The 15,923-nt window shown below is 39.9% G+C and overlaps 1 protein-coding gene across 3 annotated transcripts in view; it reads right to left on the bottom strand.

Annotated features, from left to right (window-relative positions):
* Positions 1-15,917, bottom strand: part of SFI1 (SFI1 centrin binding protein) — a 28,035-nt gene extending 12,118 nt beyond the window's left edge. Inside the window, exons 1-16 of one of the 3 annotated variants that reach the window (XM_017732210.1) lie at positions 15,098-15,917; positions 11,856-11,927; positions 10,083-10,190; positions 9,819-9,913; positions 8,239-8,356; positions 7,523-7,625; positions 6,480-6,636; positions 5,161-5,322; positions 4,687-4,757; positions 3,969-4,061; positions 3,494-3,591; positions 3,125-3,206; positions 2,026-2,204; positions 1,722-1,797; positions 855-950; positions 367-443 (exon numbers count right to left, since the gene is read on the bottom strand). In XM_017732210.1, coding sequence (XP_017587699.1) covers positions 367-443; positions 855-950; positions 1,722-1,797; positions 2,026-2,204; positions 3,125-3,206; positions 3,494-3,591; positions 3,969-4,061; positions 4,687-4,757; positions 5,161-5,322; positions 6,480-6,636; positions 7,523-7,625; positions 8,239-8,356; positions 9,819-9,913; positions 10,083-10,190; positions 11,856-11,927; positions 15,098-15,117 — 1,607 coding nt within the window. In that variant the 5' untranslated portion in view covers positions 15,118-15,917. Of the gene's footprint in view, positions 1-366; positions 444-854; positions 951-1,721; positions 1,798-2,025; positions 2,205-3,124; positions 3,207-3,493; positions 3,592-3,968; positions 4,062-4,686; positions 4,758-5,160; positions 5,323-6,479; positions 6,637-7,522; positions 7,626-8,238; positions 8,357-9,818; positions 9,914-10,082; positions 10,191-11,855; positions 11,928-12,982; positions 15,070-15,097 lie in introns of those variants that run through there. The other 2 variants (XM_017732212.1, XM_017732211.1) reach the window with 2 other exon arrangements.
* Positions 15,918-15,923: the final 6 nt, after the last annotated feature.

Raw genomic sequence — 15,923 nt, 5'->3', positions numbered from 1 at the left:
AGTAACTACAACCAACGCCATGTGGTAGTATCTTTAATCACTCTCCTCACTGTAATGCAAGAGAAGCCTCTGCATCGTCCAGGCTGCTTTAATACCATAACAAATAGGGAATGATGCAGTTTGCTGTCTGTTGAGTCTCACAGGACTAAACAGAGATTTAAAAAATATTCAAGCAAAACAGATAGCAAACAGGAAGACATTGTTTTCTTTTAACTAGATGACCTGCATGCAAAGAAACAGCAATGCATGGCAGAGTCAACTCCCAGCACTGAACATTCAAAAAGTTACAAAGGTGGCAGTGAAAGAAAGTAATTAATTTGACTGCAGTGCAGTCCCTCCTCTCATGCTGCCTAGGAAAAGGCTCACCGCAGCAGCAGTCGAGTGTGCTGTTTCTCCTTCTCAGTTACTTGATACAGAATACACTGTACGTTTTCTTGGTAAATCTGAAAAAGAAATAGTACTGAGAGGTAAATTTACCTCAACACCTGTGAGGAGAGGCAACATCTAGGAACTCTTAGGAGCAGCTCATACGTAGCACTGGCAGTAGAGTACAGGGGGAAAAAATACAGCTACTGAAAGCAAATGCTGCTTCTCTGTGACAAGCAATCATTACACAACAGTTAATGCTAGCTATGATTATACCATTCATCAGTGCTACAAGATTACCTTGGTTATTCTGCTCCAAAAAGTAATGCTAGAGCTCAGACAGCCCTACATACACAAGCCTCCATTCTACCCTGCACACGCGGTGTGTATGTGCCTTGAGTGAAGCAGTGTGGCAGCTCTTCAGCTCTCACTGAAACACTACAGCACATGCAGACAAGTGCCCCAAAGAAAAGGCTGTTCCATCCTACCTTCCAAGACGCCAAAGTCTTGCCCAGTAATGTGTGTTGATAGTGCAGGTCTGCTTGCACCAACTTCCTCCATTTCTCACGCTGATGTCCCACATACTATAAGAGGGAAGTGGAAGAAACCCAAAAGATACGTACCCATGAAGGACGGAAAACAGGTAATGGCAGAGACAGGAGGGAAAAGGACCATTCCCAGTCTCTCTGGAGAAACATCAATCCTTCACCTTGCTGTAACAGGTTTTCACTCAAACTGGTGCTGCACTCTGCTATTTCCCCAAAAGGCCTAGGTGAGGTGCTTTTTTCCCTGCCCTTTGTAGGAATTCTCTTAAAGACTAATGCAATCCATTTAAGTTAACAGGTCTGCACCAACCTAGCAGCTCCAACTATAAAATTTCTCACAGATTCTCAAGACATGATGCAAGGTACATCTAGTACCTCATATCATGGTAAGGAAAAGGCCTAGCATGAAAGTACTCTGTAACAGTGTTGTCTACAACCTGTACACAAATACAAACCATACACAAAGGCCTGGCTGCAAACTTCTAACTTAACTCAAGTTTTGAGAAGGACACACCCAGTACTGGCTAGGGACAATTCCATCACACTAACTCTGGTTACGTTCCCAGGTACATCTAAACTATATTCCCATTCTCAGCATATCTAGATGCACAAACAAAAAGAATTCCCTGTCCTCCCTACACAGTTCCTGTTCCACCCACAGTGAACTGGTTTTATCCACCTGAAAAGGGAGGAGAACTTAGGAATGACTAGTGTTTAAAATAAACAAGTTAACTTCTAGCCATATGGGTACAAGGAATTCAAACGTAACAGAAAGAATTCACAGTCTTCCCCATCTGTTAACTCTCTCACCTCTCTCCACTTGTTCCAAGTCTGCTGCAGACACTTTGAACAGTGAAATTTTAAAGCTTCTGTCTCCTTGAGCCTCCTATGAGAAAAATAATTATTTGGCCTACAATGCAATCCATGTTACTGAACACTTCTAGCACAGACTTGAGTGTGCATTTGTTATTTTTAGTAATTCATTTACTGGAAGACAACTTAGTAGATTCCACAGCACAAAAAAGGCGTGAGCACCATTGTGAATTAAATGCTCTTTGTCCAAAGTAAGCTGCCACAGGGCCAATCCAAATCATTGTTTGAAAAAAATTCTTACTCTGTTTCTCTCGCCTGAGTCTTTTGCTTCCACAAACTGAAGGCCTTTAGCAGCAGCTGGTTACTGTAGTGATCTCTTGCACGAACCAAGCCCTCCTGCTCCTCCAAACGTGCAGTTGTTCTCCTACACCAGCAGCACCAGAAACAGTGCAAGAGCTGCCTTTCGAAATGAAGGACAGCCTGAAATGGACAGAAGACGGCAATGAATGCACAGCACAGGCCAGCTACAAACAACAGATAACAACTCCTTAAAGATGACATGCACAGAACTGTCCAATGTTTGTTTTTTCTGAGGTTGAACAGCAATGGACATGCCATCAAAGCCCCTTTGCTGTGAAGTTATGTGATGTGCTCTGCAGGCAGCTGTGTACATATGGACGGAGGAGCTGTTAACAAAAACCAGCAGGCCAAAGAGAGGAAAAACACAAATTGATAAAATAACGTGAAGGACTCCTAAGAACCAGTAAGTTTCAGAAACCAGTCCTGTTGAATTTACAAGAACCGATAATCTCACACCACCAAGGGTGAGCCATATCTGCACAAGGACACCCACATGTGCTACTGTCAACTTGGAGTTATGTAACAGACCATAAAAAAGGCCACTGTGGATGCTACATGTAAAGACTCCAGGACTATATACATATATATACACACATCCCCCTTAGAAAATGAAGGGCCCTGGAAAAAACTTAATTGACACCTACCTAAAAGCAGCTAATTTGTCAGTACAACCCTACACTTCTTAAATAGGCTGGGGTTGGCCCTTTAGTATTATTATTATTTCAACAAAGTAACTATGAGACAGTGTGTGAGAAAAGAGAGAGAGCATACACACATTTACAGGGTGATGGAATAAGTGAATGAACTATGTGAATGACTATCCTCTAACAATAACTTGATTCTATTATTAACAAACTGCTTAACTTAAAAAAGGTGATCAGTAAATATTGGTTGTAATCTGTTTCCCCAGACTTGATCCCTCACCAAGGAAAAGGGAATTTACAACAGCCAAGTTCATCTCATGCTAACTCATATTCACAGACAGTGACTATGAAATCATCCCCTCTATTTCCTAAGCAAGGTACAAAAGTTACATTTACCCTCTTCTCTCTCATTCGATATTCTTGCAGCTTGCAGGCCTTCAGCAGCCATGTGTCAAACACCTGTCTCATCAACACCCTCCTGGCAAGCAAAAAGGGAGAATGTCAGCACAGGAGAGAATTCCTTCAGCAAACATACTGATTTTAGGAATTTCAACTGGCTAAATGAGCCTCAGAGCTAGGCTTAACCAATCTCCCTCTTACATTCCACAGAGAAGTAGGAAATGTAAATTGTTCATTACTCATAGAAAAAGTCAGAGCAATTGTCATCAGGTCATGCCCCCAAAGGTATTACCCTACTTTAGAAGAGAATCAAAGGCCCACAGATTCCACATTTGTACGAGTCTGTATTAATATTTCTCTGCATACCTATAACGGGCATGAGCCACTGATGTTAAGGCCTGCTGCTGTTCTTCCTCCTTCTCTTCCAAACGGGACTTCCAATGGTTCCAGTACTTCTGCAGCACCTGAAATAAAACAAGAAAGACACAAAACCCCTCAAAGATACCAAGTGAGGAGAAGAATGCAAAGAAATAAATTATTAAAGTCCTACTGAAACTGCATACAGCAATGGTTGCCTCCTGCACTGCTTCATATACCAAACTTCATAACCTCCAACAAGTTTTTCTGGTAAAAGAAAAAATCCACCATAAACACAGGAAACAAAAAACTAAAATAACATATCTAAGAGTGCCAGTTGACTCATACAGGAGATTTTCTGCGGCTATTAGTATTTAAGTACAAAGCTACTGCTGTAATAAAAAAGTAATTACTTTGTAGGTGACAGTGGAAGTCAATAGGACAGCTCAAGACAAACTAACACAAGAACCAAAGTCAAACCCACTGTAACTCGATGCTGACGGGACGACAGATTTGTTCTCATTTGCTGAAGATGAGTGTCCAGGACATTCTGCTGAAGACCCTTAAAGCCAAGTTCCTGTAACAACAAGAAATAAACATAACTTTCATGTGTAGTCCAAATCAGGTAATTTAGACTGGTCTAGAATCCTAGAATCCCTTGAGTGGGGGCAGAACATGGTAAATAGAATTATGAGAGCATCCTGCTTCAAATCACTAATCATCCTGCTCTTATAATCACTAATGTTTTCACTCCAGGATCCAAACCAGTATATTGGTATTCTTTTAATGATCAGTACTGATTCAACCTCAAAAATAGTTCCGTTCCAAAAAGCTGGAGGCTTGGTTGTGCCCACCTTTCAGACAGCCTTCAGGGTTAGTATTTCTTTAAAAAAACCCTAAAACCTAAACAAAACCCCAAAACACTCAACCACTCACACATGCAGTAAGCTATCTTTGGTCTCATGTGAAAAGCAGCATGCACACATTACTGCAGAGAAGAAAAAGTAATTCTTCTTCCCAATTGGAAGAATAGCTGTTCTGGACAGCAGCACAGTTTCCCCACTTGGATTCAACTGGCAGATTCCAGAATAGTTGAAATTTAGAAACCTGGTGTATCTCCCACTTAACACCCACACACCACTGGTCAGTATTACAGAGACCCTCCACAGCCCCTGCCACCCACCACATAACAGTGCTCTTACCAACAGGTGACACTTGTAGTGCTTTTCAGCCAGCTCACATTGCTGAGCCTCTTCCACACACAGCACAACATCTGTCACTGAGTTAAAGTATCTTTTACACAGAAACCACCTTTTCCCACACAGGGGCACTACATCTCCATCTAAATTTGCTTCAATGTTTGAATTTCCAGTGCCGTTATCTGCAGAAGTTTTGACTACAGTCAAACTTTTAGATTCTGCTGGCTTATCACAATATATTTCTGATTCACTCTAAAATAACAATCATAAATTATCTTCTGCAGGCTCTTAGCTGCTAATATACTGTAATTACAACAGTTTAATGATTAGTTAGTATGGCATTACATACACCTATCTAATGACAACGTTTGCTGTCACCCGCGCTACTGCACAACATTCCTACTTATTAACTGGATCTTTCCCCTGCAGGGATGCTTCTAACTTGTCTTTGCTAGGGACCAAACACAGATTGGATACAATGCTTCCAGTGTGCAAAGACTCTCCATAAGGCAATCCTTGCTGCTTGTTTTTCCAGGTCCCTTTGGTGAGCATGCATTCTTCTCCTGCACTCCCACAACTGCTGCCAATCAGAGAAGCACCTCCGGAGCGTCCTGCTTCGGCAAAACTCTTGGGCCAGCTCTAGGAGACAAACACAAATCACTCATGGCTTGTTCTGTCCTAGGCTCATTCGTGTCAGATGAGATCCTAGCATCTGAGCCACTGGTTCGGAAGTGGCATGAGCTCTAACACTGAAAAATGGTTACAAGAATTCACACTAATGCTCAGCTACAGATCATACGCTTCCTATTGATCGCAAAGGCAGTTTAAAAGCAGTAACCTACTGTACTGATCGAAGAAAGGGAAGTTAGGACACTGTATTACTTGTTCAACATACTCAAGGTTGCTTACATCTCAGCATACCCCTATTACTAATTCCTGCATATCCAAGCTAGATTATTTTCCACTGCCACCAATCAAAAAGCAATTCATACAAATATCTGAACTCATTCCTGTCACTGTTGTACCAGGGACGGTGAAAAAAGCAGCGTAACTCCAGTCCAGGAAAGGAATGGAATTATTTATTGATTTCCAAACTCTTTTATATAACCTGGTTCACTTGAATGGCATAAGGTTATTGGTCCTTTGACCATCCACCTCTTAGAATTATTGGTTAAACCACAACACCCATTTCAAAATATTTCTCCAGTCAGTAACATAACAACACTGCAGCTGCGAGATAAAAATATTAGTTTACAAAAACCTCTCACTGTTCCCAGCAAGCGTGCGTGTGAAATCAAAACTTTCACATGGATACTGGCAGAAAGGTGGAAGATTTCTCTGCATCAATCTTTCAGCATCCACACATTCCCATTCAAGGGAAGAAACAAAAGAACTGGTGTAATAATCTTTACCCTCCTATAGGAGTTGAGATTTGACTGATTATCAAAAAGAAGAATAAAATCCAGAAAATCCAAGAAAATCCACAAACTCATTGATCAAAGTCTTGAATACATCAATCTCACAGATACAAAGACAAAATATAAGACAATATGCAAGTTTTCATCAAGGGAATTGTAAAATATTCTCTTGTAAATGACATGGAAAGCAGGTGATCCTCCTGACAGTTCAGCATATGAGCTGAGCTAGCCAGGCCTGTCACAGTGTACAGCCCAAGCTGCATCTCATGACCTGGTGGGCAGAGACATCACAGTGTCTCCTAGAACAGAAAAAACCATCACTGTGCCCTAAGCAAAGGGGCTGAGCCCTGTTCTGTCCTAAATCACCATTTCCCTCACCATTCTGACGTTTCTTTACTCTGTTGAGGTCCAGGTATCCCAGCCATGCTCCCATGCATCTCCTCAATTCCCAGTGCTGATGGTGAGTTACTGCCCTGGTGTCCTTCTGCTTGTCACTCTGGGTATATAAATACAGCTCTTGCCACTGCAACCAAGCCTGAAGGAACAATTAAGGAGCAAGGGCAGTCAGGGTAAAAAACAAACAAGATTAGGAAAAAGAACAAAGAGAAGGAGAGGAAGCACACACACACAGTAGGAAATTCCGTATGAGGTCTAAAGGTGAAAGCCATGAGCAATGAGACTCGCCCTATAAGAGGGGGAAAAAACCCAACAAAACCCAAACAAACACCAATGGAATGTCAGCATAGAAATGGTCAAAGACAAACATGTAAAAATCAACCTTGTTTTTCACATTTTTAAATACTTTCACACTTTTTCCCATTGAAAGACCAATAAAATACTTTTCTTGTGCCAACAGGCTTTCTTTCAGAGTATTTTCATATAAGAGGGACTCACATCACGAGATACTGTAAGACTTCCCAAGTCACAAGTTTCTTTCCTTAGCAGAATACTGCCCCAAAACAGGCCGTGTTCCATCTTACAGCGCAAGTCAAATTAAATACCATCCCTTCTTTTTAATGAAATGGACAAAAAGCCACAGTTTCAGTGAAAGAAAGAAAGAGACCCATGCTGTTTTCACTTCAGCTAAGATCAACCATCTGGACAACACTCTTAGTCATCGGATTTACTTTAAGTAGTCCTGCAAGAAGCAGGAAGTTGGACTTGATGCACCTTGAACTCTTGACAGGTTTGGTGCCGTGACCACTTCCCTGGGGAGTCTGTTCCAGGGACTGACCACCCTCTCAGGGAAGATCCTTTTCCTAATGTCCAATCTGAACTTGCCCTGACACAGCTTCATTCCATTTCCTCATCTCCTGCAAAGTAAATAAGTACAAGGCCTAATTTTTATTCATCTGCAACATTTTCACATGTGTGCAACTTGAATATTAGAAATGACAGTAGCTGAAGCTCCTGAGACTTACTCGAAATTGCAGGCCCTGGGCCCAATGCTGCAGAGCCAAAATATTCATTTTATGTCCAGAGCATTTCTGGTAGTGTTGTCTTCTCCACACTGCCCATGAAATGCTGCCAAAACAATGTTACAGACAAGTTCAAACACAGGCGCCATAATTTGGTGCAAGAAATCACTTTCATCTCACTGGAAAAATGTATGAACAACAATCTTTCCAAAAAACCACAGACTGGTTTGGGTTGGAAGAGACCTTAAACATCACCTTGTTCCAACCCCCTGCCATGGGAAGAGACATCTTCCACTATCCCAGGTTGTTCCAATCCCATCCAACCTGACCTTGAACTCTGCCAAGGATGGACCATCAACAACGTCTCTGGGTAACCTGTTTCAGTGCCTCACCACCCTCACCGTAAAGAATTTCTTCTTAGTATTTAATCTAAATCTACCCTCTTTCAGCTTAAAGCCATTCCCCCTTGTCCTCTCATTGTATGCCTTTGCAAAAGTCACTCTCCAACCTCCTATAGGCTCCCATTAGGAATTGGCAGGCTGCTATACAAAGGTCTCAAATTCACAGTCCATAGGTGTGCCAGAAGAACTCACACATCCCAAAAAAGCAAAAGAATTCTTAAAAAAAATCAAACACTGAACGAAGTCACTGCAGGAAAAGATAACACAGATCATGGCCTTATGATCAGGCCGCTCTGCCTGTTTGTATTCCATCCTTACCGCAAATAGCTTCTTTCCCTGAATGCCAGTGCCACAGACTGCATCCCATGTTTTGTCCTTTGAACACCAACATAAACCAGCCAGTGCTGCCAGGTCCTGAGCATAGCTTGCTTCTTTGCTGTGTACGACAAAAAATGGCAGCATCTTAAGTTCACATGGGAATCTGGCACATCTTAACCACTCCATTGCAGATCGCCCCCGACTCCTGTGCCCTCAGCCTGCAGGGACATCTTGTGGGAAACCCTGAAATGACAGCGACCCTCCCCCCGGTCGAGGGTGTCGCAGTGAGAAGTCTCAGAATTGCTGACAGCACCATCCATGCCACTTGTTCAGAGCAGCATGAATTATTGGACAATGGCCGATAATCACTTTGTCTTCAGTGCTTACAGGGGAAATAACTGCAGAACAACAATATTCAGTGTAATGACTGTACTGGGTTAGAATTAGAGGCAGTTGCTTTTCAAGAGTTATTCTCTACTACAAGCAGAGAAAATTAACCAGAAACAAGTCAAGTTTATTTAGCAGGCTGGTCAGGCAGCTAAAAACAGAAGTGGTGTCACAAATTCCAGTTTAACACTTTATGCAGTGCGCCACACTTTCTCCTCACAGCAAGCTGGCTTGTCAGAACTGACATTAGTGAAGCAAAGTTTTTAGAAAAAAACATCATTGATTCTACGCCACTTCACATTTACACATAAAAAACCCCAACTTTTTTTTCCAGGATTTCCTTGTGAATCAAGTATTAACCTTGAAACAGGTCACCTTTTTCTATCTTTGACTAAGTAACACACAGCTTCTGCTGTAAATACTCTGGCCTCACTCAGTAAGAAAGGAAGTCTGGATAGCCTGTCAGTTTGTGTCCAAAGGTGTCAGTCTCTAGGACATTCTGAGGCTACAGTTCATGTGCAAAGAGACCGGTTAACTTTTTCTGCAAATCAGCATAGAACAAAGCCACACTATTATCTTTAAACAAGGGTAAACCTCCCTTCAGCAAAACATATTCCCTGAACCCAAGAAAGTTGCTACCAGTATAGACGGCTCCAAGTCAAATCCCTTGCAGAGCAAACAACCTACACATTAAGACAAAGGGCACTACAAAAGTTTAGGCTTCTTTCAATTGCAAGACACATGCCGGAAGAAACAGTCAATAGACCTTAAATAAGTGCAGTTAAAACCACATGGAATTACTATCTAATGTCTATAGCAACAGTTGATAGAGAATTCCAAGAACACATTCTATCAAAAAACATCTACTCAAAAACATACTAAGTTAAAAAAAAAAACAACCAAAAACTAACCAAACAAAAAATCAAACCACCACCTCAAAAACAAATAGTGCAATCCAGAGCAGATGGAGAGGCCCTTAAGCTTATTCACTGGCATCCCTAAACAACTATATAGCTATACCCCTATAACAGAACCCTCCTGCCATCTGGTCCTGCAAGCACTGCACTGCCATGGGGTGGGGGAGCTCAGGGTGCAAACAGGCACAAGAGACACAGATTCTGGTAAATATTTCCCATGGAAACTCCCATCTCAGTATGTCCCCAAATACTGGTAATTACCATCACTTCACTTACCATGAGACTCTGCAATATAATACTTGCTCCTCTTTCCTTGCTGCTGGCATACATAGGCTCTCCAAGCCTTGAATATCAATTTAAGGAGCAAATGCCTGAAAAATGAAAGAAATGACATTCAGTAAAATATTTAAATAAGCAATGAAAACATTGCTCTTGGCCTAGACATACCATGGATGTAACTTGCTCACTGGTATTAAAAACTTCTTCAGAACCTAAGCAAAATTTCTCAGACACACCCCAACGGGAAGTCATTTTACTAACCTGTAATGGTTGTCTGCTCTGAGGCTGAACTTCCTTTCTCTACAAACTGTCCACTGCTCCCTCCACTCCCCAAAAGTTTTTTGAAGAATCTTCTGATCATAAAAGCATCTAAACAGTTGAAAGATATGGACATGGGAGACATCATACAGGCTTTCAGAGCGACCACGAATCAGTTTTAATGAAGATTACACCACCTCTTCTCCAGGCTTGCCTGATTAGCCTAACATCTAATTGCATTTAAAACCATTACCCTACTGTGACACTTTATTCCAAGACTCTGTGAAGTATTGCAAGAAGCAATCATTTTACTGACTGTAAATGCTTCACATAAAGACAAGGAATGAAAGACAGCTGTTGTTAACTTGTCAAACATCAGAGTGCCAGTTGACTTTAGACCTATTCACATCTTTTGTCCTCAGTTCTGTGTTTTATTCTAACAACTAGAACAAATGATAACAATACATGTATTTTCCTTTCTGATTTTGTTCTTTGCTATTTTAACACAAAATATTTTATATATATTAATAAATACAAAAGCTACATCAGATTTTATAATGCTTTGATGTTTCCATCATGTAGTAATAGCAGAATTAGGCCCAGAATACCTAGAGGTCTCTCAGTGAAACACATCAATCCTCTCACAAGCTGCAATTCACAGCCACCTACCCCAAGCCACACTGCTAAGTCATTCCAAGCACTCATGCAGAAAAGAAAAAAAAAAGAAGAAAGAAATGAGCTATATGTTATTTTTTTGGACTTGGTGCATTAACAGTATTGCACATGCATTAACAGGTATTGCAAATTAAAGCTATGGAGAACCAGGTACTTTTAAATCTAGAAAGGCAATTCATTATTGCTTATGCTCCTTGCTGGTCTTTATAAAATCCCTTTCCCTAAAAAATAAATTAATCATTGTGCTGAATTTGTAGACAGCCAAAGTAGTGACAATTCAGTAGATAGGACAAGAGGAGTGGTGAGGTTCACAGGACAACTTCCATTTACTAACTAAGTCAGAAACAGAATATATTTGATACAGAAAAATGAAACTGAATGACTAAGGATCTGATCTTATTCCAAGTGCAAGTCTTCCCACTGGGAACTGCTTCAGTTCCCAAGGGTGTGGTTAAGCAAGAATGAACAGGCAAATTAATGCAAAACAAGAAATGAGTACAAAGCATGGGTTTTCAGTAGCTCACAGAATACTGACAGCAGAAATGAATTATCTGCCACAGGTATTTCCAAGTCAGACAGATAACAAAAATATACAGATATACATTAAGAACAACAGTGCAAATAGTAATATTAACTGAATTTCATATTAAGAGTTAGACTCAATGATCCTTGTGGATCCCTTCGAACTCAGAATATTCTGTGAAATCTCTGCCATCTTAACTTTGGGAAATAGTTAAATTTAAAGCAGGTATCCCAATCACATCCCATCGTTTATATGCACATACTGTTCAATTTTATCAAAACACAATTCCTATGAATTTGGTTAATAAAAGTTTAACCACGATTATTAAAAACAAAAAAGCATGAGCAAGAAAGGTACCCAAAGAAAACCTTCAAGTGATCTCAAAATACATCCAAGTATTTTTTTGCCAGCCAGTACTCTCTTAGCCCAATGGTTTACCATTAAGCCATTAAAAAGAAAAAAACACAAAAACAAACCAAACAAAAAAACCAAACCAAACCAAAACCAAACAAAAACAAAACAAAACAAAACAAAACAAAAAAAAAAAACACCACCCCAAGTTCTGAAATTTTATGTACCTGGCTTTGGAAGGGAGAACTTGTGCAAATGTCTTTTTTTCCCACAGACAGAAGAATTTCCTTGCTAGATATCTGGAATATAAGGAAATGTTAGTTGCCTTTGTACTCCTCCTCTGCAAATTCCCAGGCAGCCATGAAAATAGGAACTTTTATTCTAGTTTCAGTAATAAAAGTAAGGGTCTGGTTTTCAGAGATCAATGCATATATGAAGTATTTAGACCCTGAAATTAGTACCTGAAACAGAGCAATTCATAAAGCATAAAGAGGCCCAAGCATTACTGCAAAACTTGAATTGAGATGTACTTCTTTAGGAATGCTGGGTAGCCAAAATGCATTCTAAGCATCCCTCTTACACCCAGTGACACTACTGAGCAGGGTGCTGGCTGACTGGGGGCCCTTTCTGAGATTTCAATATGGTAACATCACTGTTTCCCTCAAGTAGACCGGCTGAGTCCAGAACACTTGAGACAATCTAATGTCTGGTCCTGTCTGAAGCCAGCAGATCTTCCTTCTTCCCACCTCCCCTCAGCAGTTCCATACCTCCACAAGGTTCTCTTAACACCAGCTCAGCTCATTAAAGTTTTACTGTGACACTATCACCCTTCTCCCCTTTTTTCCCAATGCACTTCATAGTTAATTGGCACACGGAGGACCCCAATAAGCACCAAAAGCTTCACAGGGTAATTAGTTAAAGCATACAGCCAGAAAGGGGGGGGCTCCCCTCTTCCAGCAGCTCTGAGCTGCTCCATCAGCTCCAGCTGCTCAACAAATGATAGCTTTTTAATCTCTAAACAATTACATCCCACCTTTGTCAAGTTTCTTTCAACAAACAAAAGAAACAACAACAACAAAAAAAATTAGAGGGCAAGAAGAAATCATTACACCTGGCAGTGTATTAAAGAATATTGTTAAATAGCCATTTTTAAATTTGTCTTTGAAAATAAAAAATATGTGAAATCTGACTGTCAGTCCTCGTCCTCAAGTTACCACAAAGCATCTTCAGAACTGTCTACCATGGCCATGAGCTAAAACTTCTGCTGTAACCTGCACTGGTAGTACTAAACCCAGACATTTTTACATCTGATCCCCTGCTCCATTTTATGAAAAATATGTTTTGTACTTATCACCTGCTTTGGAATTTTTTTAACATTCTTCTTTGAATCTGGGTATACCAAACTTGACCTGGCTTATCATGACCTCTGTCCTGAAATTCATGTGTTGCAGACTGGGGAGCAACAGATGGCCCAGCTGCATGAACATGATGCTCAGGTGGTTGTTGGATTTCATGCATCATCAGGGATTTTGAACTTAAAAGGAAAAGAGAAATATTTTGTAGAAAATTGTATTATCTGCAAAGAAGTGGCACTATTTCAATACCTTGGTCTGTAACAAAGGTATCTAATCCCATACAGAACATGACAGCTACAAAATGCTAAAACATTTATTGTTTCTTTATCAGGTGTTCTGCAGTATCTGGAATTTTAAACTTTCCCCAACACAACCAGGAAGATACATTTCAGTGCAATCATGTCACAGACAAACCTTTTCTCCTCTAATGTTGAAATGAAAAAGCACTCAAATGCATTTATGTGTGTACACACAGGGTGTCTTGACAGAGAAGATCTGACTGTGGTTTTCTGCCTTTTAGTCTCAAACATATCACGGTATTCTGTCTACTGCTGACAAATTCTCTTACGCACTAGTGAACTGAAGTGAGAATTTTCCATTTTAACATAAAATGCTCTTTTACAAGGAACTCTTTCCTAGTTTTGTTCATATTTTAACTGTGTTTTTCCTTTAAAAAAAACCCCTGAAAATCTCTGGTTGTTTTTACATATTTGTCATTAAAAACCAAAATTAGACATATTTTTCCATCACACAGCTTATTTTCATGTGTAGTTCTAATTTGAAAAATAACAAGGGTGTTTTTATGAATTCTAAGTATTTTTTCTCAGTAATTTTCTGAAAACAAGAATTAAAAAAACTCATATGCAGATAAAACTTGCTGAACCAGTTCTATTGAAGCTTCTTTCCCAAAACAAATGCTGCCGCCACTCTGAAACTTTGCACATTTGACCACAAACACATTCTTGAGTTCCAGAAGAGGCAACAGAAGGGGATAATCTGAAATCCCACCCTAATAATCTCCTGAACTGAGCTAGGGAAAACACGGCTGCAGGCAGAAAAAAATGTCAAAGTGATTGAACAATGCAAGTTTCAAAATTTCAGCTGAATAACCACTATTAACAACAAATCACTGGGAAGAAATACAGTATTTTTGGCTTGTTCCAGCAGGCTGCAAAGAGTTAAAAAAAAAAAAGTTAATGGAAGAAAACAAGACCTATATTTTGTGTGAGAAATTCTTGCTCTATAAAATATTATCTGAATGTTTTCTGAAAGAGGTAGGCCCCGTCCAGCAGACAAAAGAATCCTGTTCACATCAAGATGTACAGTTAAAGCAACTCTATGCACTTTTGAAGAGGAGTTTCAGGCACTTTAAAATTTATGCAAGTTTTCAGTACAAATTGTACACACCTATTAGGCCCAACTCCCTTTAAAACTATTTCATCTGCTCCAAAGGTAACCCTGGTCTGATCATATGCAATGACAACCTTACAAAAAGGAGTCAAAAAAAAAAAATCAAACTTCAGTTAAACATGCAGAATTTTTGTAGTAAAGTCTAAGGTGTATGAATATTTAATAATTTCCCAACATATTTACTTTTAAATGGATTATTTCTCTATTTGAAACATTGTTATGTGCTGGACATATTTAACGATGACAGCCTATGTCCCCCAAAATTTATGGCAAGTGACCATGAAAAATAAGAGTCAAAGAAGGATCATTTCTCCCCTGTCAAGTTAGAAAATGAAAGCATGGGAAGAGAACCAACAACATGGAGTAAATCTGTGGTTGGGCCAACAACTGTGTCCAAGTATCTTACGTTCCAGTCTCATATCTCAAGCTCACTAACATCAGTTTTATATTTAAATGTTATAATAATGTAAACCCACATGAAGATGTCTTTCATGATCAGTTTGGGGGCGGGGTGCTCTTTTTTTTACTTTGCTTTTAAGAGGAACATTTTCTGGTTAACAAAGTTCCATAGAGATCAATAAGCCCTTCTGTGAGAATAACTCAACTTTCATCTGTCCCATGGAAATCTTAAGATGTCATAAATATAGAATCAAAATAAATTACAGCTGAGGTCTTTAACATGGTAGCTTCTTATTACTGCTTACCTGCTCCTGAAGTTCTCCATTTCACTGTAGTTCCAAGCCTGCAGTACAAATGCACGCTCTGCTCTGCAATGTTGTCTATTAACTCTGGACAAATCATAAATTGGTGCCTGTTACTTTGTGATGGATTCATCACATGGATCTATGCTAAATGCAGTCTTTATCATAAAAATGGCATGACTTCCACTCAGACAACCTGCACTCAAACAGCATAATGCAATTCCAGATGTTTAATATGGAAAGTATCTGTGTGTCTCACAGCCTCACTGCCCTGAGCAACACTGTGCTGGCTTAATCTAAGGCTAATAAATTTATACCCATTTGAATCCTAAGGCAGCAATTCTGCCCACACCAAATGTGCTAGGAAGGTGCTGTTAAAGGGTAACTGCTCCAAGTTATATGCCCCTACTTAAATTAATAAGCAAGGGTGACACAATCAGCAGCTGACTCCTTCTCACCCGTTGTTTTTTTTTTTTTTAATACTAAGTTCCTCTCCTTCACAAGCACTTAAAAATTAAGAAAACAATGAGTTCCACCTAGCTCCATCAAGAACTTCTATATGCATAGAACCCCGTGACTTCCAAAGGTCCCAGGAATAGTCCAACTCTGTGAAAGCATCTGGAATTATGGCCAGGCATCTCCTCTTAAGTGTGAGATCCAAAGTGGATTTTTCTATAAGCATTGGTTAGGGTGTGACAGAAAAAAAAAAAAAAGGCAACAACCAAAAAAACCCTGAAAACAAACTAAACCAAAACCCTACACAATTTTCCTGAAGCTTTACTGCACGAAATTTCTTTCAGCAGGTAACTACACCCTGAATAAGCTTTTT

This window comes from Corvus brachyrhynchos, unplaced genomic scaffold, assembly GCF_000691975.1.
Source record: "Corvus brachyrhynchos isolate BGI_N302 unplaced genomic scaffold, ASM69197v1 scaffold864, whole genome shotgun sequence".
Taxonomy (NCBI): Eukaryota; Metazoa; Chordata; class Aves; order Passeriformes; family Corvidae; genus Corvus; species Corvus brachyrhynchos.
This window is presented reverse-complemented; position numbering and strand designations above follow the sequence as displayed.